The sequence below is a fragment of the Tamandua tetradactyla genome, chromosome 17 (genome assembly GCF_023851605.1).
Source record: "Tamandua tetradactyla isolate mTamTet1 chromosome 17, mTamTet1.pri, whole genome shotgun sequence".
Lineage (NCBI taxonomy): Eukaryota > Metazoa > Chordata > Mammalia > Pilosa > Myrmecophagidae > Tamandua > Tamandua tetradactyla.
The window spans coordinates 9,112,316-9,137,069 of record NC_135343.1 but is presented as its reverse complement, the minus strand read 5'-3'; the positions used below and the strand labels follow the sequence as shown (position 1 = coordinate 9,137,069).

Genomic DNA, 24,754 nt, shown 5'->3' with positions numbered 1-24,754 from the left:
CTTGACCATCGAAGTTTCAGTTTCTCTGTAAGCAACTGAATCAGCTGCAGTAGTAGCAATAAATCAGTCTATATTAAAAGCAATGTCAGAACTTAAGTACATTAGGAAATACTACTTACATAGCTAAACACAGTCTTGCCATACGACTCAGCAGTCGCACATCTAAGTGTCTACCCAAATAGTTTGAAAACTAATGTCCACGCAAAAACCGGCTCACAGATACTTATAGCAGCTTTATTCATAATCTCCCCAAACTGGAAGCAACCAAGATGTCCTCCATTGGGTGAATGAACAAACTGTGGCATAGCCAAACAATGGCATGTTATTCAGTGATAAAGAAAGATGAGCTGTCAACCCACGAGATGACATGGAGGAACCTTAAATGCATTTTGTTAAGCGAGAGAAGTCAATCTGAAAAGATTACAGATGATACGATTCCAACTACATGACATTCTGGAAAAAGCAAAACTATGGAGACAGTATGATGATGCACGGTTGCCATGGTTTTAGGGGGCGGGAGGGACAGGGTGAGCAGGTGGGGCACAGGGCAGGGGTGGGGTGGCACGAAACCACGCTGTATGACACTGCAGTACTGGGTACACGGCACCGAGCATTTGCCTAAATCAACAGAACCGTGCAACGCACACTGAGGGAGTGCTAAGGTAAACTGCGGACTTCAGTTAATAATACACCAGTATTGGTTCATCGATTGTAACAAACGTACCACACTAATGCAGGATATTAATAGCAGGAGAAACTGTGTGTGTGTGTGCGTGTGCACGTGTGCGTGCGTGTGCACGTGTGCGTGCGTGTGTGTGTGTGCGCACTGTGGGGAATATGGGAATCTCTGTACTAGCTGCTTAATTTTTCTGTTAGTCTAAAACTGCTCTAAAAAGTGAAGTCTAATAAAACCCATTCTTTTTAGTGTGTCGCTGTCACTTCAGGCCTCACCACGTTTTTTTACAATGTCCTCTGCCTTTCTGTTTTATTATCATTTCTCTCAGAGTCTTCCAGAGTGTGGAGCAGCTGCAATCCTAAAATTCCACATAACTGTTCTCTCAAATTCCCTGTTTTTGTTATGGGCATTAATCATTTTTTAGCTTACTCAGATGTGGAGTCTTAGGTCCCCTTTAAAAAATTTAAATAATCTTTTTATTTTAGAATATTAGCAGATTTAAATAAAAGTTTCAAAGAAAGGACAGAGTTTCCATATAATCCACATTCCCTTATACCCAGTTTTCCCTTTTGTAACATGTTGTATCGACTGTACAAATATTGCCACACAATTGTTATACTGCACCATATTAATACATTATTATTACCAAAACTCCATATTTTACTCAGGTTTCCATTTGTTTTTTCCTTTTGTCCATAGTAACTTTTGACACCTTTCTCTCCTTTCTCTCTCCTCCCATTTATCCCTATTAACTCTCAATCTTGTTAGGTATTTTTTCCAACATGCTAAATCTCTGTGAGGTACTGCCATCCATCATATAATGAGCCTAAACCCCGTCCCTCCTAATTTAGTGTTATTTGCAACTTCTTAAAGTACATCTCCTGTATCTTCATCCACTGACAAAATGACTGCACACATCAGGGTCTAAGGTATGGATTGGGATTCTAGAATCATCTCCAATTGACAATGCTCTCTTTTCAACACACGAAGGCTCAAACCAGTCAACCAGCACGGGTACCCCAGCGGCCTGCCCACCATTTCTCCATCTTGTTCACAAGGATGTTATGAGTGAATCTGTCTCAACGCCTGGCTTACATCTGGATATTCAAGGCCAAGTTCCCTACTCTGTCTACTAGGAAAGAAATATACCATGTCACATTTTTAGAAAAAAATCCATGTTGGATCTACTTGAAATCGCTGCCTCACAAAACAACCCAACTAATGATTTTGGCTGGAATCAAAGGAACAGATGTAGTGTTTACTGATCTGTAGTGGTAGAATCCATTGTCTATCTTCTGAAAATCAGAACTACTCTCGCACATCTCTAGGTGTCTATTTTGCTCTCTCAGCACACTCTCTCCAAGTTACTCTGAGTAAAGAGAAAAAAAGGAAACGGAAAAGAAAAACCATGATTTATAAATACCATCATATGAAATATGTAGGGTTCCCTTTCGAATAATCTGTTACTAGAGTGTTATTTTCTTTCATAATCTTTTTGAAATCTATTTCCTTAAAATATAAATTATTACTTATCTTCCTACATATCGTAAATTCAAAGGTGACCTGGCCCCTTTCTCCCAAAGGGTCATCAACTTTTTTCATTTCCACCTATGAGTATGTGCGTGTGTTTAATGCTGTTCATTTAAAAAAAAATGTAATTTTAAGTTGTATTTCACAAACATCTAGGGTTCATGGGAACTCTGAAGAAAGTTTATTCAAAAAATGGTCTGTTTCCTCCATTGAGAGGTCATTCTAGCTATATATGCTTTGACAAGAATGATCTATTTCCTTGAATCAATATTGAATTATCTTTAATAAATGATAAACTTGACTGTATCAACAACTACTAAAACAACTCCAAGAGATACCACAAAGCACTCCTGATTCAGCACTAATCAATGCTATCTATCCTGTGAGCAAGCAGAGACAGCATCCAAGAAATACCGAGTATAGAGGACACAGGTCCTGAATTCTAGTTTCTTTCTGTTTTTCTACTTAGTGTGCAACCCTGATTATGAATCAACACACATGCACACATACACAAACACACACACACAACATACACAAGCTGCGCCTTGTTTACCCCATCTATAAAAGGGAAACAGGCAGGTCTGTGGACCACATGCTGTAAGGCATGTGGATATAATTTGTGAACAGTAGAAAACAACAAATATTAAAGACATTATTTATAATTAAGGTCAGGCTTCTTTGGCCAACAAACTGAAAATCCATTGGCGATTTTACTTTCTCCATTCTAGAGTAGTATTTTAGGCTGGTACAGTGGAAACAATGGAATCTTAAAGAAAACTTACACAACCTTAAAGCAATAAAGTTATTTCATTTTAGAAAAGATGAAGGTTAAAAACCAAGTCTTAAATTATACTTGCTTTACATTAATTCCCTAAATATTAAATTTTATGGTGATTATCCCTAAAGATTACATCTTTTGTTTCAAACTGAAGGCTTATAAACCATCAAATAACACTGTAAACCAAGGGTCTGCAAACTTTTAGGCTTTAGGATCAGATGGATTCTGCTGCAGATACTCAACACTGTTACTGGGCTCAAATGCCTGAGCATTTCAATAAAACCTTATTTTCAAAAACAGAAAGACCGATTTTTAGTTTGTCATTAATGCTGAATGAATGAGAAAATGCTTTTATTAATACTGTAATAATCTGAAAAAGATTCCAGCAGAGTAAGATCTTTTCTCAACATTTTACTACAATTAATTACAGAAACAGTTTACTTAAATTACACACAATGTTTCTTAAGTCAAAATTTTGATTTTTCCTTTTTTTATCACCCCAGACGTGATTACAATTACCTAACTGAATGAGAATGTTTGCATTCCGTAGCTATATTATAATATATTCTAGGGATTATGATATAATTGATACACATTTATTAGATTTTTATTGACTGAATCGATTGCAATATTTACAAGATTAAAAACCAATACAGATTAAGAAATCATGTGAAACAAAGTTGGATCATTGCTCTGTGTGTGTTATAAGATTTAATCTTGAGGTTAAAGCTCAAGATTATAAACAAAGTAATTACTTCACAACAAAAAGTGAAAAAGGGTGAAAAAAGGAAAGGTAGCAGGATTAGTATCAGACAGACTGGGAAGAGTTAAGCATAACCTATCCCCACAAGATGCATGTAGAGGGACGGGGAGCTCTTTGCGAAGACCTTGGAGAAGATTCAATTTGCCTACAAAAGGATGGAAACTTACACTGGGAAAAGTCCTCAAATGGAGGATTAACATCAAATGTGCATTTTAATGCGATTCTTTGTGGGTGCAGATAATATATGGGAGGCAGAAGAGGACAGAAGAGGAAAAGCAACCAGGAAAAGGAGAAGCTCAGAGCTCAGAGTGGCACTTGGGTGTTCTTTCTGCATCTTAACCTGACTGAGCAGCTCTCAAATATCCCTAATAGTAAGGAAGATCACGAGAGCATGGCTGATCAGCACAAATTCATTCACAGTCCCTACTAGAAGTGACAGAGTAGAAGTACCTTAACGGCACACATACATTAACTTATTATTATGTAAATTAGCCTATGTAGGTAAACCCGGCTATAGAAGTAACAGCTGAGACCTCTATAGACTGAAGAAGTGAGCTAAAAGATAGGTACCAGGATGTTAATTGCACCCTTTCCTGGAATCCTGGGATCCTGGCAGAACCATTCAAGGGCTCAGAGCAATACTTTATGTATTAAGTCCTCCAGTTCCCAAAGCAAGATGCCCTACAATACTCGTGCACGACATGTTTAAAAAAATGATTGTATGATTCTGCCAGCCTCAGCCCCTCGCCCATTCCAGGCCATAGATGAGAAGGCAAATAATGCACTGAAGAATGAGGATTTCCCGGTGAAGAACTGTCAGGGTGCTGGGGCTCCACCTCCCACCTTCTGATGGGAGAGGGCAGGGGGTTGCCTTGCATTTCCTCTTAAGCCAAGAGTTGGGAGTTTCAAAAGAATTATTCGTATTTTGGCATATGCTCCCTGAACTTTGGGGGCATAGAAAATGTTCCCTAATTCCTGCCTCGGAGGTTTGAAGATGATATTTTGTGACTAGAGCGTCCCCTGCTGGTGGCAGAGAAAAGAGACAGGTCTGCTTTGGGAAAATGGTCTGACTTCTGTGTTCAGTGGAGCAAAAATGAGTTTCCTATGGAACACACGTGGACCTGAGAAAAGAGAGCTGTTTTGAGACTTTGCTTTAGAGTGCCACCTAGAGGGATAAAGCAGCCTCAGAAAAGGAGTGAATTTCTGGAAACCTAAGGCTGGGGGAGGACCATAAATAATTTATGACTTTATCTTTGTAACTCCTAAGTTATACCTTTGTTTGGGGGGTTGGAGGTGGGGTTAAATGGAACAAAAGATATAAAAATGCAACTAGAAATAAAGAGAAGTGTAATACTTAAAAACAATGTTTATTTGTATTTGTTTTAAAGATAATTTTAAGCACACTAACAGTCCACAACGGAGCATATTTGAGAACAATTTTTCTCACCTATATCCACCCAACTAATACCCCCCCCCCTTTCTGAGCTTTCTTATATTACAAATGGCTTTTATTTGCCTTGTGGAGTTTTTATGCCTTGACTGATCATGGCATTAAAAAATGGCTGATGTGCCCTCATCAGAAAATGAGAGAGCTGAATGAAATAATTCCTGGATATAACTTCTGGGGAAGCTCATCTTCCCACTGGAGTCTTGGTGACCCAGCGTCTCTCTAGGACGCTGGGATCGGCTTTCCGGACGTATGTAATCTTGCTAGATTTGTTTCTGAGGCTTGGTCCTCTCCGTCACTGTCTTTGGATAAGAACTTGTTCTATAACAGATGCGCAACTCCATCCCCAAACGATTCCATTTGAGCTTCATGTGGAGTTGTCACCTCCTCTCTGGGGCTACCACTTCTGCCCTAGATTATTTTTTGTCCCGTTTCCTTACCTCCCTAAAGTCCTTAGAAGGAACTAACTTTTAAGTACATATAGGGAATAACTAACCTGCTCAGATGGTTCTCTTTTTGAGTGTTACAAAAACAAGAATGCAACTAAGAAAATACTTTACTTATACCAAATCCGAAGGGAATGATAATACAGCATAAATATAAAATAACTGACTTTAAAATGACAGCGTAGGGCAGTACAACAGTGGCTCAGTGGAAAGAATTCTTGCTTGCCAAGCTGGAGACCTAAGTTCAATTCCCAGAGCCCACCCATGCAAAAAAAAAAAAAAAAATTTCCAGGGTTTTAATAATAATTTTTATACTATTATTATTATATTAACAATAATAATATAAAAATTTTATTATATTTTATTAATATAAAATAATATAGGGCGGGCCGCGGTGGCTCAGCGGGCAAAGTGCTTGCCTGCTATGCCGGAGGACCTCGGTTCGATTCCCGGCCCCAGCCCATGTAACAAAAACGGAGAAACAGAATACAATAAAAACAAGAAAATGTTTAAAAATGTTTCCCTTTCTTCCTTCTATCCTTCCTTCCTTCTCTCTGTCTTTCCTTTAAAAAAAAAAAAAAAAAAAAAAAATATATATATATAAAATAATATAATTTTACATTATTATTAATTATATATTTTAATAATTTTAAAAATGATTCTTGGATTCCTACTCCTGCTTATTTCAATGTTTTCATCCTTATTCTCTTACATAGATTTATTTCTTGATTTCATGGTAATTTTCATGCATTTTAAAAATAATTGTCATATTTCATGAGTGTTTAAAAAATATGGAAATGAGATAAATGTGTCTGGAATGGTTGAGGGAGGATGTCAGCAAATCTCCTCAAATTCAATGATTAAACTGCACAAAATTGTCAAAAACAATCATTCAAAGACTCAGGAAATTGACCAAAGGACTACGACAAGTTGAGAAGTGTTCATTCAAGAAAATCTAGTGGCACTTGGTAAGAACAGCAGGAGCCTGTGGGGCTTTAGCTGGACTCTGCTCCTGTCCTGTGGTCCACGGGGCAGTTCTACCAGGACAGGGCAGACAGCAGGGATGAGCAGTCTGTTGTCAGAGGAGGCAGATTATATTTGGTGGAGCAGCAGGCAGAAAATCCCATGCCCAAAGACTTTATTGAAACAATAGTGGTGTCAGTTGCAGAAATATCAAGGAAGGCTGCGCTTATATAACTAGTCTGAAGCCTACATAATGGTTAAGGCAATTTGATAGAGTAACATTAATTTTCACATACAAGAAGCTCAACAGACTCCCAGTAGGATAAAAGCAAGGAGATCCATACCCAGAGGTAAAAATGTTGAAAGACAGAGAAAGAGAAGCAAGGGGGAAATGACTCATCACATTTAAGGACAATAAGAATAACAGATGGCATCTCATTCAGAACTATGGAGGCCAGAAGGTGATGGGATGACATTTCCCAACTTCTGAAAGAAAAAAAACTGTCAAAAAAAATTACATACAACAAAACTATCCTTCAAAAACGAAGGTGAAAAAAAATGGTGAAATAGCCAATCCTTGGTAAACAAAGACCGAAAGACTGAGAGAATTTGTTGTTAGCAGATCCACTTAACAAGAAATACTAATGGAAGTTCTTCAGACTGAATAGAAGTGACACCAAATGATAACCTGACTCTCCATGAAGAAATAAAGAGCAGCAGTGAAGGTAATTGCTTATGTAATCATAAGTGACAGTACAATTTTTCTCTTTTCTTAATGAATTAAAAAGACAATGGCATAAAACAGTAATTACAAAATTGTATTCTTGGGCCGAGAACATACAGAGATGTAATATAAATGATAATAATAGCACAAAGGAGGGAGAGAAAATGGAGCACTAATGGAACAAAGAAATGATACCATAGTACTTGAATCCACTGAAAGGAATGAAGAGTACCAGAAATGGTAAAAATGACTCTATTATGTGTTATTTTTTCCTCTTAAACTCTTTAGAAGACATAAGATTGTATAAAGCAATAATCATGACACTTTATTGTTGGGTGTATAACCTATACAGACATAATATACATGACCATAATAGCACCAAGGAGTGGGGAGGAGATAGAGCGATATTAGAGTAGAATTTCCAAATTTTACTATATTTTCTGTGATAAGTTAAGAGGCATACTGGACTCTCTAGAACCACTAAAAAAAAAAGTCTCAAAAACTGTAGTTCACTTCCCGGGACGGCTGAGAGTCTCGGAGAGGCAAGTTTCCCAAGCGGAGGCGGCCGGCGCCCCTCTTTTGCGGGCGGCTTCGAGTCTCGGCTTCGAGTCCGCGGCTACGAGTCTCGGATCAGAGGGCTATCCAAGCCGCGGTGGCCCCCCCGCGGGCGGCTTCCTGGTCTGGTGGGGAATTCCCCAGGCCAGGGCAGCCAGTGACCGACGCCCCTCCCCCGCGGGTGACTTCCTGGTCCGGTGGCAAATTCCTCGGGCCCGCTGCGGCCGACGACCAGCCACAGGGTCCCCTCAAGCCGCGGCAGCTGATGCCCCCACCACGCGCGGCCCCTGAACCAACGGAGAGAATTGGATCGGAAATCCCCAGGCCGCGGAGATCGGTGACCGGGGGGATCCATTCCAAACACGTGAGACAAACGTGTGCCACGAGCGCCACCTACTGGGCAGGATAAGAAAAACAGAACCCAGAGATTTCACAGAAAAATCTTACAATCTTGTTGGGTCTGACACCCAGGGAAATCTGACTAAATGCCCAGACGCCAGCAGCAGAAGATAACAGTCCACGCTCAGAAGACTGAGAATATGGCCCAGTCACAGGAACAAACCAATAGTTCAAATGAGATACAAGAGCTGAGACAACTAATTCTGAATATACGAACAGAAATGGAAAACCTCTTCAAAAATGAAATCGATAAATCGAGGAAGGACATGAAGAGGACATGGGCTGAACATAAAGAAGAAATAGAAAAACTGAAAAAACAAATCACAGAGCTTATGGAAGTGAAGGATAAAGTAGAAAAGATGGAAAAAACAATGGATACCTACAATGGATAGATTTAAAGAGACAGAAGATAGAATTAGTGATTTGGAGGATGGAACATCTGAATTCCAAAAAGAAACAGAAACTATCGGGAAAAGAATGGAAAAATTTGAACAGGGTATCAGGGAACTCAAGGACAATATTGACCGCACAAATATACGTGTTGTGGGTGTCCCAGAAGGAGAAGAGAAGGGAAAAGGAGGAGAAAAACTAATGGAAGAAATTTTCACTGAAAATTTCCCAACTCTTATGAAAGACCTAAAATTACAGATCCAAGAAGTGCAGCGCACCCCAAAGAGATTAGACCCAAATAGGCGTTCTCCAAGACACTTACTAGTTAGAATGTCAGAGGTCAAAGAGAAAGAGAGGATCTTGAAAGCAGCAAGAGAAAAACAATCCATCACATACAAGGGAAACCCAATAAGACTATGTGTAGATTTCTCAGCAGAAACCATGGAAGCTAGAAGACAGTGGGATGATATATTTAAATTACTAAAAGAGAAAAACTGCCAACCAAGACTCCTATATCCAGCAAAATTGTCCTTCAAAAATGAGGGAGAAATTAAAACATTCTCAGACAAAAAGTCACTGAGAGAATTTGTGACCAAGAGACCAGCTCTGCAAGAAATACTAAAGGGAGCACTAGAGTCAGATACGAAAAGACAGAAGAGAGAGGTATGGAGAAGAGTGTAGAAAGAAAGAAAATCAGATATGATATATATAATACAAAAGGCAAAATGGTAGAGGAAAATATTATCCAAACAGTAATAACACTAAATGTCAATGGACTGAATTCCCCAATCAAAAGACATAGATTGGCAGAATGGATTAAAAAACAGGATCCTTCTATATGCTGTCTACAGGAAACACATCTTAGACCCAAAGATAAATATAGGTTGAAAGTGAAAGGTTGGGAAAAGATATTTCATGCAAATAACAACCAGAAAAGAGCAGGAGTGGCTATACTAATATCCAACAAATTAGACTTCAAATGTAAAACAGTTAAAAGAGACAAAGAAGGACACTATATACTAATAAAAGGAACAATTAAACAAGAAGACATAACAATCATAAATATTTATGCACCGAACCAGAATGCCCCAAAATACGTGAGGAATACACTGCAAACACTGAAAAGGGAAATAGACTCATATAGCATAATAGTTGGAGACTTCAATTCACCACTCTCATCAATGGACAGAACATCTAGACAGAGGATCAATAAAGAAATAGAGAATCTGAATATTACTATAAATGAGCTAGACTTAACAGACATTTATAGGACATTACATCCCACAACAGCAGGATACACCTTTTTTTCAAGTGCTCATGGATCATTCTCAAAGATAGACCATATGCTGGGTCACAAAGCAAGTCTTAACAAATTTAAAAAGATTGAAATCATACACAACACTTTCTCGGACCATAAAGGAATGAAGTTGGAAATCAATAATAGGCGGAGTGCCAGAAAATTCACAAATATGTGGAGGCTCAACAACACACTCCTAAACAACGACTGGGTCAAAGAAGAAATTGCTATGGAAATTAGCAAATACCTCGAGGCGAATGAAAATGAAAACACAACATATCAAAACTTATGGGACGCAGCAAAGGCAGTGCTAAGAGGGAAATTTATTGCCCTAAATGCCTATGTCAGAAAAGAAGAAAAGGCAAAAGTGCAGGAATTAACTGTCCACTTGGAAGAACTGGAGAAAGAACAGCAAACTAATCCCAAAGCAAGCAAAAGGAAAGAAATAACAAATATTAGAGCAGAAATAAATGAAATTGAAAACATGAAAACAATAGAGAAAATCAATAAGGCCAGAAGTTGGTTCTATGAGAAAATCAATAAGATTGATGGGCCCTTAGCAAGATTGACAAGAAGAAGAAGAGAGAGGATGCAAATAAATAAGATCAGAAATGGAAGAGGAGACATAACTACTGACATCACAGAAATAAAGGAGGTAATAACAGGATACTATGAACAACTTTACGCTAATAAATACAACAATTTAGAGGAAATGGACGGGTTCCTGGAAAGACATGGACAACCAACTTTGACTCAAGAAGACATAGATGACCTCAACAAACCAATCACAAGTAAAGAGATTGAATTAGTCATTCAGAAGCTCCCTAAAAAGAAAAGTCCAGGACCAGACGGCTTCACATGTGAATTCTATCAAACATTCCAGAAGGAATTAGTACCAACTCTCCTCAAACTCTTCAAAATAATCGAAGTGGAGGGAAAACTACCTAATTCATTCTATGAAGCCAACATCACCCTCATACCAAAACCAGGCAAAGATATTACAAAAAAAGAAAACTACAGACCAATCTCTCTCATGAATACAGATGCAAAAATCCTCAATAAAATTCTAGCAAATCGTATCCAACAACACATTAAAAGAATTATACATCATGACCAAGTAGGATTCATCCCAGGTATGCAAGGATGGTTCAACATAAGAAAATCAATTAATGTAATACACCACATCAACAAATCAAAGCAGAAAAATCACATGATCATCTCAATTGATGCAGAGAAGGCATCTGACAAGATTCAACATCCTTTCCTGTTGAAAACACTTCAAAAGATAGGAATACAAGGGAACTTCCTTAAAATGATAGAGGGAATATATGAAAAACCCACAGCTAATATCATCCTCAATGGGGAAAAATTGAAAACTGTCCCCCTAAGATCAGGAACAAGACAAGGATGTCCACTATCACCACTATTACTCAACATTGTGTTGGAGGTTCTAGCCAGAGCAATTAGACAAGAAAAAGAAATACAAGGCATCAAAATTGGAAAGGAAGAAGTAAAACTATCACTGTTTGCAGACGATATGATACTATACGTCAAAAACCCGGAAAAATCCACAACAAAACTACTAGAGCTAATAAATGAGTACAGCAAAGTAGCAGGTTACAAGATCAACATTCAAAAATCTGTAGCATTTCTATACACTAGCAATGAACAAGCGGAGGGGGAAATCAAGAAACGAATCCCATTTACAGTTGCAACTAAAAGAATAAAATACCTAGGAATAAATTTAACTAAAGAAACAAAAAACCTATATAAAGAAAACTACAAAAAACTGCTAAAAGAAATCACAGAAGACCTAAATAGATGGAAGGGCATACCGTGTTCATGGATTGGAAGACTAAATATAGTTAAGATGTCAATCCTACCTAAATTGATTTATAGATTCAATGCAATACCAATCAAAATCCCAACAACTTATTTTTCAGAAATAGAAAACCAATAAGCAAATTTATCTGGAAGGGCAGGGTGCCCCGAATTGCTAAAAACATCTTGAGGAAAAAAAACGAAGCTGGAGGTCTTGCACTGCCTGACTTTAAGGCATATTATGAAGCCACAGTGGTCAAAACAGCATGGTATTGGCATAAAGATAGATATATCGACGAATGGAATCGAATAGAGTGCTCAGATATAGACCCTCTCATCTACGGACATTTGATCTTTGATAAGGCAGTCAAGTCAACTCACCTGGGACAGAACAGTCTCTTCAATAAATGGTGCCTAGAGAACTGGATATCCATATGCAAAAGAATGAAAGAAGACCCATATCTCACACCCTACACAAAAGTTAACTCAAAATGGATCAAAGATCTAAACATTAGGTCTAAGACCATAAAACAGTTAGAGGAAAATGTAGGGAGATATCTTATGAATCTTACAATTGGAGGCAGTTTTATGGACCTTAAACCTAAAGCAAGAGCACTGAAGAAGGAAATAAATAAATGGGAACTCCTCAAAATTAAACACTTTTGTGCATCAAAGAACTTCATAAAGAAAGTAGAAAGACAGCCTACACAATGGGAAACAATATTTGGAAATGACATATCAGATAAAGGTCTAATATCCAGAATTTATAAAGAGATTGTCCAACTCAACAACAAAAAGACAGCCAACCCAATTACAAAATGGGAAAAAGACTTGAATAGACACTTCTCAGAGGAGGAAATACAAATGGCCAAAAGGCACATGAAGAGATGCTCAATGTCCCTGGCCATTAGAGAAATGCAAATCAAAACCACAATGAGATATCATCTCACACCCACCAGAATGGCCATTATCAACAAAACAGAAAATGACAAGTGCTGGAGAGGATGCGGTGAAAGAGGCACACTTATCCACTGTTGGTGGGAATGTCAAATGGTGCAACCACTGTGGAAGGCAGTTTGACGGTTCCTCAAAAAGTTGAATATAGAATTGCCATACGACCCAGCAATACCATTGCTGGGAATATACTCAAAGGAATTAAGGGCAAAAACTCAAACGGACATTTGCACACCATTGTTTATAGCAGCGTTATTTACAATTGCAAAGAGATGGAAACAGCCAAAATGTCCATCAACAGACGAGTGGCTAAACAAACTGTGGTATATACATACGATGGAATATTATGCAGCTTTAAGGCAGGATAAACTTATGAAGCATGTAATAACATGGATGGATCTAGAGAACATTATGCTGAGTGAGTCTAGCCAAAAACTAAAAGACAAATACTGTATGGTCCCAATGATGTGAATCGACACTCGAGAATAAACTTGGAATATGTCATTGGTAACAGAGTTCAGCAGGAGTTAGAAACAGGGTAAGATAATGGGTAATTGGAGCTGATGGGATACAGACTGTGCAATAGGACTAGATACAAAAGCTCAAAAATGGACAGCACAATAATACCTAATTGTAAAGTAATCATGTTAAAACACTGAATGAAGCTGCATCCGAGCTATAGGTTTTTGTTTTGTTTTGTTTTGTTCTTACTATTATTACTTTTTTTTTCCCTCTATATTAACATTCTATATCTTTTTCGGTTGTATTGCTAGTTCTTCTAAACCGATGCAAATGTACTAAGAAACGATAATCATGCATCTATGCGATGATGTTAAGAATTACTGATTGCATATGTAGAATGGTATGATTTCTAAAAAAAAAAAAAAATGGACAGCACAATACTACCTAATTGTAATGTAATTATTTTAAAACACTGAATGAAGCTGCATCTGAGCTATAGTTTTTTTCTTATATATTTTTGTATTTTTTTTTATTTTTTCTCTATATTATCATTTTATTTCTTTTTCTGTTGTCTTGCTATTTCTTTTTCTAAATCGATGCATATGTATTAAGAAATGATGATCATACATATATGTGATATTAAGAATTACTGATTGCATATGTAGAATGGAATGATTTCTAAATGTTGTGTTAGTTAATTTTTTTAATTAATAAAAAAATGTAAAAAAAAGAAATAAAAAACTGTAGTTCAAAACTAGCAAAGAAATTAAAGTAGTATATTATAAATATGTATTTAATATAATATGGCAAAGGAGCACAAGACATGAGACATTTTGAAAACATATAGCAAAATGGCATATATAAATCCTACTATACCAATAATACATTAAATGTGAGTGGATTAGAAACTGTAAGAAAAGGGCAGACATCATCAGTCTGGATTAAAAAAAAATAAGATCCCAACTATATGCTATCTTCAAATCGATGATTCATAATAAGACTTAAAGACTTCAACATGGTACTCTCAATAGCGGTGTTCTAGTTTGCTAGCTGCCGGAATGTAACACACCAGAGACGGATTGGCTTTTAATAAAAGGGGATTTATGTTGTTAGTTCTTCAGAGGAAAGGCAGCTAACTTTCCACTGAGGTTCTCTCTTACACGGGAAGGCACAGTATGGTCTCTGCTGGCCTTCTCTCCAGGCCCCTGGGTTCCAACAACTTTCCCCGGGGTGACTTCTTTCTGCATCTCCAAAGGCCTGGGCTGAGCTGCGAGTGCCGAGATGAGGTATGCCGAGCTGCTTAGACTGTGCTACATTGCGCCCTCTCATTTAAGCACCAGCCAATTAAGTCAAACATCCTTCATTGCAGCAGGCCCGCCTCCTAGCTGACTGCAGATGTAAATCAGCAACAGGTGAGATTCACGTACCATTGGCTCATGTTTGCAGCAACAAAACTAGGTACGCTCACCTGGCCAAGTTGACAACTGAATCTAACTACCACAAGCTGCTAGAACAGCAAAACAGAAAATCAGCAATTATACAGAAGACTTAAGAACACAATCAACCAACTTGATGTTTTTCTCAAGTACATATGAAACATACTCCAGGACATACCATATGCTAGGGTCGAATCAAAACCACGGCTACAGTTAATAACACAAGTATAAAAATGATCTTTCATCAATTATAACCAATGCAGGGTATAAATAATAAACCTGCTTTAGCCAAGGACAAAGGTCAAGAAAGCAAACAATATCCCCGGAGGGGAAGTCTATAACCATGAATATAAGACGGCCCTGATTATAATGGTCTTAAACACTAATCTTAGTAAGACATCAGGTTTTAGACCCACTTAATGATTATACTAAAGACCTGATGTCCTCATACTATATGGGATGTCTTTGTTCTCCCCCACCCCCTGTGGAGTATTAAACGTGCAGACGGGAGAACTTCTCCTGCTCACAAATCCCAATAAACCCACGTCTGTTTTTTGGTCTCATGGCAGTCCCAGCCCACACTCTGCACAAACTAGGTATCGGGCAGAACAAATGGTATTTGGAAATCCTGTGTTTTATGTGTGATTTCTCTGTAAACCCACATCTTCTCTAAAATGTTTTTTAAGGATCAAAATCAAATGAAGTATGTTTTCTGACCACCATGAAATTAAGTTATCAATTAACACCAGACGGAAATTTGGGAAATTCATAGATATTAGGAAATTAAAAAGTGTACCTCTAAATAACCCATGATAAAAGAGGAAATCAAAAAGGAAATTAAAAAATATTTTGAGCTAAATGAAAATAAAAACACAATACATCAAAATTCATGGGATGCAGCTAAAGCCATGCTTACAGGGAAATTAAAAGCTGCGAATGCCTACATCAGAAAAGAAGAGAGGTCTCAAATCAATAACATAAACCTCCACATTAAGAAACTAGAGAAAAAGAGAGCAAATGGAACTGAAAGCAAATAGAACATAGGAAATAAAGGTTAGAACAGAAATCAATGAAATAGAAAAGAGAAAACAATAAAGAAAATCAATGAAATCGAAATTGGTTCTTTGAAAATAACAAAATTGACAAACCTTCAGCCAGACTGACACAAATCACCAAGAATGACTCAAGAAGAAATAGAAAATCTGGATATACTTATAATAAATGAAGAAACTGAATAGTAATTTATAGTCATTTTAAAACTTCCCCCCAAATAAAGCCCAGGCCCACAAGGTTTAAGTGGTGAATTCTACCCCAAATTTAAAGAAGAAACGACATCAATCTTTCACAAACTCTTTTGGAAAATAGAGGAAGAGGGATCACTTCCCAACTCATTTGGTTACCAAAGCTAGAGAAAGACATCCGAAGAAAAGAAAACTATTAAAATGAACACAGAATCCCCCATGAATAGAGATATAAAAGTATTTATCAAGATATTAGCCCCCCAAATCCAGAAATTTATACAAATAATTATACCATCACCAAGTCAGATTTATGCTGGGAATGCCAGATCAACTTAGTATCCAAAATTTAATTAACATGATACACCTTATTTATAAATTGAATAAAGGGTAAAAACTCATAATCATCACAATAGATGAGAAAAAAAATCTGACAAAATTCTACACCCATCTGTAAAAAAACTCTTAGCAAAACAGGAACAGAAGGAAACTTCTGCAACCTGATCAAGGGCATCTACAAATAACCTACGGCTGATATTATACTTAATCCTGAAAAACTGAATGCGTTTTCCCTAAAATCAAGAACAATGCAAGGATGTTTGCTCTCACTGCTTCCACTCAACATTGTTCTGGAGGCTCTAGCCAGTGCAATCAGGCAAGAAAAATAAATAAATTTTATCCAGATTGGCAAGAAAGATGTAAAACTATCTCTATTCTCAAATGGCATCATTATATATTTAAAATATCCTAAGGAATACACAGAAAAACTACTAGAAGTAATAGATATGTTTAGCAATGGCATAGGATAAAAAAGTCAATATACATGTAATAAAATCAACTGTACATCTATATATATTAGCAACAATCTGAAAATGTAATTATTAATACAATTCCATTCACAAAAGAATGAAAAAAGAATAAAATACTTAGGAATAAATTTAACAAAAGAAGTTCAACTTGTACTCCAAAAACAAAACACTGCTATACAAAATTAAACTATTTATATAAATGGAATAGTTATCAATATTACTAAAATTATATTTAGCCTAAAATATGAAAATAACTGAAATTTTTAATGAATTAACATCGTCTATTTGAACACCTTAAACATATGCATATTTTAAGATATGTAATTTAAGGAAGCATTCTTTCTGCATTTCACTTAGAAACATGGCATCACTTTAGCATTCAAACAAATGTATTAAACAAGATTTCATTAACAGGTACCCTGTTCAAAACCATTTAACTTGATAGATTCACTTATGAAATCTTCAATGAAAGTTTAGCTTAAATAGTTTACAATATATATAATGAAAAGTACATAAGACTACAAGAGAATAAACAATTATACCTAAATATATTTTTCAATGAATGTGACTGACAGGATAAAAGGGTAAACAACATTTTAAAATTTCATTGTAATATATAAAGGAGCATATTAAAATTGTAAGACTGCGTAAATCATATATATACTTACCATAGATGACAATATCCATTCGTGGGTGCTCTATTAATAGCTCTTTCCCCTAAAGTTTTCCCTGAAAAATAAACGTACCTATACTTAGTACCTTTACGTGAGCTGGTAATGATGGTGGTGGGGTGGATTATTGAATTAAGTCAGTGGTTCTCGAAGTATGGTCCAAGGTCCAGAAGCACCAACATCACCTGGACACTGGTTAGAAAAGCAATTTTTCAGCCACACAGAAGAGCTACTTGATCAGGAATCCTGGGGTTTGGACCCAGAAAGCTGGGTTTTACAGTGAGCCTCCAGGGAATCTGATGCATGCTCAAGTTGGAGAACAAGTGGACTGTGAGTTAACCAAGTACAAAGAAAAGTCATTCAACCACTATTTAAAAGTATAATCAAAATTATTTTGCAATCAATTCAATCAACATTTACTGAGTACCTACTATAAGTACCATATTCTGGGAAAACAGTCAAATGAGACACAGTCGTTGTCCTCCAATGGCTCAGAGTAGTCAGCAGCTACATAAATAAATTACATGTGAAAAATAACAAGAAGAGCTCAGAGGAGTAATTCTACTTGAAGAGGGAAGGGAAGGCTTCGCAGAGAAGTCCTCATCTAATTATTCAAATAATGAACAGACTCAGTGACATAAATAATTCCTCAAAATCATTTACTTAGTTTTAGAATAATTTTAACAACATAATAACTACTTTGGGTAGAGGTTTGTCTAATAGTTTAAAAAATATAAATGCTTGCAATGAAAGCATTCTGAAATCACATTCAGATAATCTTTCCCAAAAGAGGCCACTTTATCTGATTTCTTCATCCTTTATTCTTTGACCCAATTTTTTTGCCTTGACTAGAAATAGCCAATGATCAGAAAAATGCTCCTCCAAATAAGTGGTTGAGCTTATCTTTATAAACAAGGATTTTTCATTCTTAAGTCATTATTCTATTTGTTAAATTTGTTAAGGTGGCACTATATATTGATCTATCCATTAAGGAAACTACCCAGTGTATATGTACATAAAACCAGAACACATCAAAAGTACAGCACTTTAATGATAACTGATAATTCCCTGGAGACATGTATTTATAGGAGCTGGTAATTTCTTAATGAGTGGTTAAAAAACATGAATTTTTTAAATGTACAAACAAAAATCAAAGTAACATTTTAGCTACACTGTCAAATGAACAGTAGCTCTTAGCTCAGTACCACAAGCCTAAGAGAGAAGAGATTCCTTCACTGAGAATTAAGGGAGGCTCAGTAGTGTCTCTTGATTTCACAGCCTCACTTATACAGCTGTGGCCGGAAAGGAAGGCTAGTTCTCTCACAGAATCCTATTTTATGATCTATTTGAAGTGTTCGTGTCAATCATTTAATGATGAAAATGATAATAACGTTCCTTTAAACATAAGATTTTTATTATGCGGAATACATGTTATGTAATAGAAATTCTAAAAGCTGAAAATGGAGTTTTCTAAGTTGCCTATTCTAACACGCCCAATTTTTAATGCAATTTTGTTGGGATGTATTCCCACACCATACACTCCACCCAAGTATACAATCAATGGCTTAACAGTATCATCATATAGTTGTGCATACATTACTACAATCTCTTTTAGAGCATGTTGATTATTCCAAAAAAAAAAGAGTGAGAAAACCCCAAACATCCCACACTCCTTATGCTTCTCCCCATCACTGACCCCTAGCATTGGGGTAGCACATTTGTCACTGCTGATGAAAGAACATCAAGATGTTACTGTTAACTATAGTCCATAGTATCCAATAGGTATGTTTTTCCCCATTTACCACTCGATTATTAACTCCTTGTAACAATTTCATACATTTGTTCTAGTGCATGGAATAAATGCTCTGATTATTAACTCCTTGTAACAATTTCATACATTTGTTCTAGTGCATGGAATAAATGCTCTATATTTGCACTGTTAATCAATCATCATCCACCATGCATACAGCCCCATGTTTTAACCTCCACTTTCCTTATGGCAACATGATGACTCTAAACTTCCCCCAACAACCACATTCACACACAACTCAGCACTGTGAATTACACACACTAATGGGCCACCATCACCGCTATCCATTTCCAAGCATTTAAATTCAACTTCGTTAGAAATTCTGCACATCTTAAGCCATCACTCCCATTCTCTAGCCCCAGCCTATCCTAGATTCTAAACTCTAGATTCTATGTCAGTGAATTTACATATTACAATGAATTCATATTAGAGATATTGTACACCATGTGTCCTTTTGTGACTGACTTATTTAACTCAACATAATGTCCTCAAGGTTCATCCGCATTGTGGCGCGCTTCAGGACGTGTCTTCACACTGCTGGATGATATTCCATCGTATGGATATACCACACTTTGTTTGTCCTGTCATCGGTGGATGGATACTTGGGTTGTTTCTATCTTTTGGATAGTGTAAATTATGCCTCTATGAACATTGGTGTGCAAATATTTGTTCGTGTCACTCTTGTTAGGTCTTCTGGGTATACACTGAATAGTAGGATTGCTGGATCATAGGGCAACTCTATACTCAGCTTTCTGAAGAACCACCAAACTGTCTTTCACAGAGGTTGTACCATTTTATATTTCCAGCCGAGGTAAGTGTTCCTATTTCTCCACATCCTCTCCAACACTTTTATTTTCCAGTTTGCTTAACAGTGGCCACTTTAATAGGTGTGAAATGATATCTCATTGTGGTTTTGACTTGTGTTGTCCTAATAGCTAGTGAAAATGAGCATCTTTTCATGTGCTTTTTAGCCATTTGTATTGCCTCTTTGGAAAAAGTCTATTCATGTCTTTTGCCCATGCTTTAATTGGGTTGCTTGTTCTAGTTTGGTAGCTGCTGGAATGCAATATACCAGAAACAGAATGCCTTTTATAAAGAAGAATTTAAAAGTTGCTAGTTTACAGTTCTAAGGCCGAGAAAATGTCCCCATTACAAAAAGTCTGTAGAAATGTGCAATTTAAGGCATCCAGGGAAAGATACCTTGGTTCAAGAAAGCCGATGATGTTCAACGTTTCTCTCTCAGCTGGAAGGGCACATGTCTGCTGGCTTTCTCGTGGTTCTACAAAAAGGTACTCTTTCCAAAATGTTTCCTCTTTTAAAGGATTCCAGTAAGCTACTCCACCTTCAATGGGTGGAGACACATCTCCATGGAAATCATCTAATCAAAAGTTACCACACACAATTGGGTAGGTCACATCTCCATGGGAATAATCAAAATGCTCCCACCCAGCAATACTGAATGAGGATTAAAGGACATGGCTTTTCTGGGGTCCACCACAGATTCAACCCGGCACACTTGTCTTTTTATTGTTGAGTGTAGGACTGTTTTGTATATTCTGGATATCAAACGTTTATCATAGATATGTTCTTTCCAAATACTTTCTTCCATTGACTTGGCTGCCCTTTCACCCTTTTGACAAAATTTGAAGCACAGAAATATTCAGTTTTGAGTTGAGGAGGACTCATTTATCTATTTTTTCTTTCACTGCTTGTGCTCTGGGTGTAAGGTCTACGAAATTATTGCCTATCTATCACTAGAGCTTGAAGATGTTTCCCCACATTTTTTTCTATGAGTTTTATGGTACTGGTTCTTGTATTTAGGTCTTTGATCCATTTTGAGTTAATTTTTGTATAAGGGACTGAGACAGGGGTCCTATTTCATTCTTTTGGAAATGGATGTCCAGTTCTTCCAGCACTGTTTACTGAAGAGACTGTTCTGTCCCTGTTGAGTAGACTTGGGAGTCTTGTCAAAAATCAATTGACTAAAAAAAAAAAAAAAATCAACTGCCCATAGATCTGAGAGTCTATTTATGAACCCTCAATTCAATTCCACTGATCAATATGTCTATCTTTGTGTCAGTGCCTTGCTGTTTTGTCCATTGTGGCTTTATAATACGCTTTAAAAGTCAGGAAGCATGAGTCCTCCCACTGCATTCTTCTTTTTCAAGATGTTTTCAGCTATTTTAGGCCCCTTTCCTTCCCAAATAAATTTGATAACTTTTCCAAGTTTGCAAGGTAGGCTGTTTGAATTTTTATTGGTATTGCATTGAGTCTGTAGATTTTTTTTTTTTTTTTTTTTTGCAGAATTGACATCTTAACATTGAGCTTTTCAATTCATGAATATAGGATATCTTTCCATTTACTTTGGTCTTCATTGATTTCCTTTAGCAATATTTTGTAGTTTTTGTATACAGGTCATTAAATCCTTAATTAGGTTTATTTGTAGATATTTGATTCTTATAGTTGCTATTGAGAATGTATTTTTTTTCCTTGATTACCTCCTTGGATAGCTCATTAGTAGTGCATAGGTACACTACTTATTTTTGTGTGTTGATCTTGTATCCCCCACTTTGCTTAACTTGTTTATTAGCTCTAGTAGTTTTGTAGTATTTTTTTCCAGAGCTTTCTAAATATAGTATTATTTGTCTGCAATTAGTGAACATTTTTACGTCTTCCGTTCTGATTTGGATGCCTTTTATTTCTTTTTGATGCCTAATAGCTCTAGCTAGAATTTCTAGCACAATGTTTAATAATAGTGGTGACAGTGGGCATCTTTGCCTTGTTATAGATCTTAGAGGAAAAATTTTCAGTCTCTCACTGTAGAGTAGGATGTTAGCTGTGGGCTTTTCATATATGCCGTTTTTCATATTGAGGACGTTTCCTTTGATACTTCTGAAGTATTTTTATCAAGGATGGATGTTGGATTTTGTCAAATGCCTTTTCTGTGTCAATTGAGATGATCATGTGGTCTTTCCCTTTAGATTTGTTAATGTGGTACATTACATTAATTGATTTTCTTTTGTTGAACCACCCATGCATACCTGGAATAAAACTCATTTGGTCATGGTGTATAATTCTTTTAATGTGGTATTGGATTTGATTTGCAAGTATTTGTTAAGGATTTTTGCATCTACATTCGTTGAAGAGATTGGTCGGCAGTTTCCTCCTCCTTAGCAGGCTTTGGTATTAAGGTGATGTTGACTTCACAGAATAATTCAGGTAATGTTCCCTCTGCTTCAATTTTTTTGGAAGAGTTTGAGCAGAATTGGTATTAATTCTTCCTTGAATGATGGCAGAATTCACCTGTGCAGCCATCTGGTCCTGAGCTTTTCTTTGTTGGGAGGTTTTTGATCACTGATTCAATCTCTTTATTTGTGATTGGTTTATTGAGGTCTTCTATTTCGTCTCGAGTCAGTGTAGGCTGCTCATGTGTTTCTAGAAAGTTGTCCATTTCATCTAAATTGTGTAGTTTATTGGCATACAGTTGTTCATAGTAACCTCTTATGATGTTTATTTCTTTGGGGACTGCGATAATGCCTCCCCTCTCATTTCTCATTTTATTTGTATCTTCTCTCTTTTTTGTCTTTGTCAGTCTATCTAAGGGTTTGTCAATTTTATTGATCATCTCAAAGAACCAACTTTTGGTTTTATTGATTCTATTGTTTTTTGCTCTGTGTTTCACTTATTTCTGCTCTGATCTCTGTCATTTCTTTCCTTCTGCTTGCTTTGGAATTAGTTCGCTGTTCTTTTTCTAGTTTCTCCAGATGACCAGTTAGGTCTTTGATTTGAGCTATTTCTTCCCTTATGATGTAGGTGTTCAGGGCTATAAATTTCCCTCTCAGCACTGCCTTCACTGCATCCCATATGTTTTGATAATATGTGTCCTTGTTTTTATTCATCTGAGATATTTACTGATTTCTCTTGGAATTTCTTCTGTGACCCATTAATTGTTTAAGAGCATGTTGTTTAACTTCTGTACATTTATGAATTTTCCAGTTCTCCAGCTGCTATTGATTTCCAACTTCATTCCACTATCATCACAGAAAGTGTTTGGAACAGTTTCAGTCTTTTAAAATTTATTAAGACTTGTTTGTGCCCTAGCTTGTGGTCTATCCTGGAATACCCTGTGATGAGCACCTGAGAAGAATGTATATCCTGTTTTGTTTTTTTTTTTTTGGGGGGGGGTCCAATGTTCTATATATGTTTGTTAGGTCTAGTTCATTTATCATTCATTTATGCTGTTTCCATATTGATCCTCTATTTAGATGTTCTATCTGCTGAAGAGAGTGGTATGTCGAAGTCTCCCACTACTATAATCCAGACATTGATTACTCCTTTCAGTTTTACCAGTGTTTACCTCATGTACTTTGGGGCACTTTGATTAGGTGCATAAATATTTACGATTGCTCTTTCTTCTGGGTCAATTGCCCCTTTTATTAAAAAGGGCAATTCTTTGCCTCAGTTTACATTTGAAGTCTGTTTTGTCTGATAATAGTATAGCTACTTCAGCTCTTTTTTTGTTACTGTTTGGATGGAATATCTTCTTCTAAAATTTCACTTTAATCTATTTGTGTCTTTGGGTCTAAGCATTTAATTGTAAACAGCATATAATTGGATCATACTTTTTTCTCTATTCTGCCAAGCTGTGTCTTTTGAGTGGGGAGTTTAGTCCATTAACGGTCAATGTTATTACTACAAAAGCAGTCCTTACTTCAACCATTTTATCCTTTGGCTATTATTTGTCAAATCTATCTTGTCTCTCTCTTTTTATCCTTTTAGTAACCTCTACTGATAATCTTCACTTCTGTACCCTCCTCCAGGTCTCTCTTTCTTTTTTTTCCAGCCAGCAGAACCCTTTTTAATATTTCTTTGTAGGGAAAGTCTCTCCCTAAAAAACTCTCTCAGCTTCTGTTTGTAAATATTTTAAACTCTCCCTCATTTTGAAGGACAGCTTTGCTGGATAAAGAATTCTTGGTTGGCAATTTTTCTCTTTCAGTATCTTAAATGTATTGTACCACTGCCTTCTCCCCCATGGTGTCTAAGGAGAAATCCACACTTAACCTCATGTGGCTTTGCCTTGTATGTGTAGAATCACTTTTTCTCTTGCTGCTTTCAGGATACTCTCCTTGTCTCTGGTATTTGACAGTCTGATTAATATGTGTCTTGGAGTGGGTCTATTCAGATTTTTTCTATTTGGAGTACAGAGGGCTTATTAGATTTTCATATTTATGTCTTTTAAAGGGTTGGGAAGTTTTCAGCCACTATTTCCTCAAATATTCTTCCTGGTTCTTGCCCCTTCTCTTCTCCTTCTGGACACCTGTTATGCATATATTTATGTGCTTTGTGCTGCCAATAATTTCCCCAGAACCTTGCTTAAGTTTTTCCATTTTTCCCCATTTGTTGTTTCATCTGTTCATACTTGGTTGCCGCCTCTTCAAATCTGCTGTTGTGTGTCTCTAGTATATTTCTGTTTTCATCTAGTGTATTTCATTTCCATAAGATGTTATTTTTTCATGTATTCTTTCAAGTTCTTTATGCTCTCCTGGTGTCTTCTTAATATCTTTTATCTCTTTAGCCACCTCGTA

The 24,754-nt window shown here is 36.6% G+C and overlaps 1 protein-coding gene across 5 annotated transcripts in view; it reads right to left on the bottom strand.

The window, feature by feature from the left end:
• RMDN2 (regulator of microtubule dynamics 2) overlaps window positions 1–24,754 on the bottom strand; it is a 118,232-nt gene that overhangs the window by 32,353 nt on the left and 61,125 nt on the right. For all 5 annotated transcript variants that reach the window (XM_077134018.1, XM_077134016.1, XM_077134017.1 and 2 more), the window contains one exon: window positions 17,357–17,417. In XM_077134018.1, coding sequence (XP_076990133.1) covers window positions 17,357–17,417 — 61 coding nt within the window. The remainder of the gene's footprint in view (window positions 1–17,356; window positions 17,418–24,754) is intronic.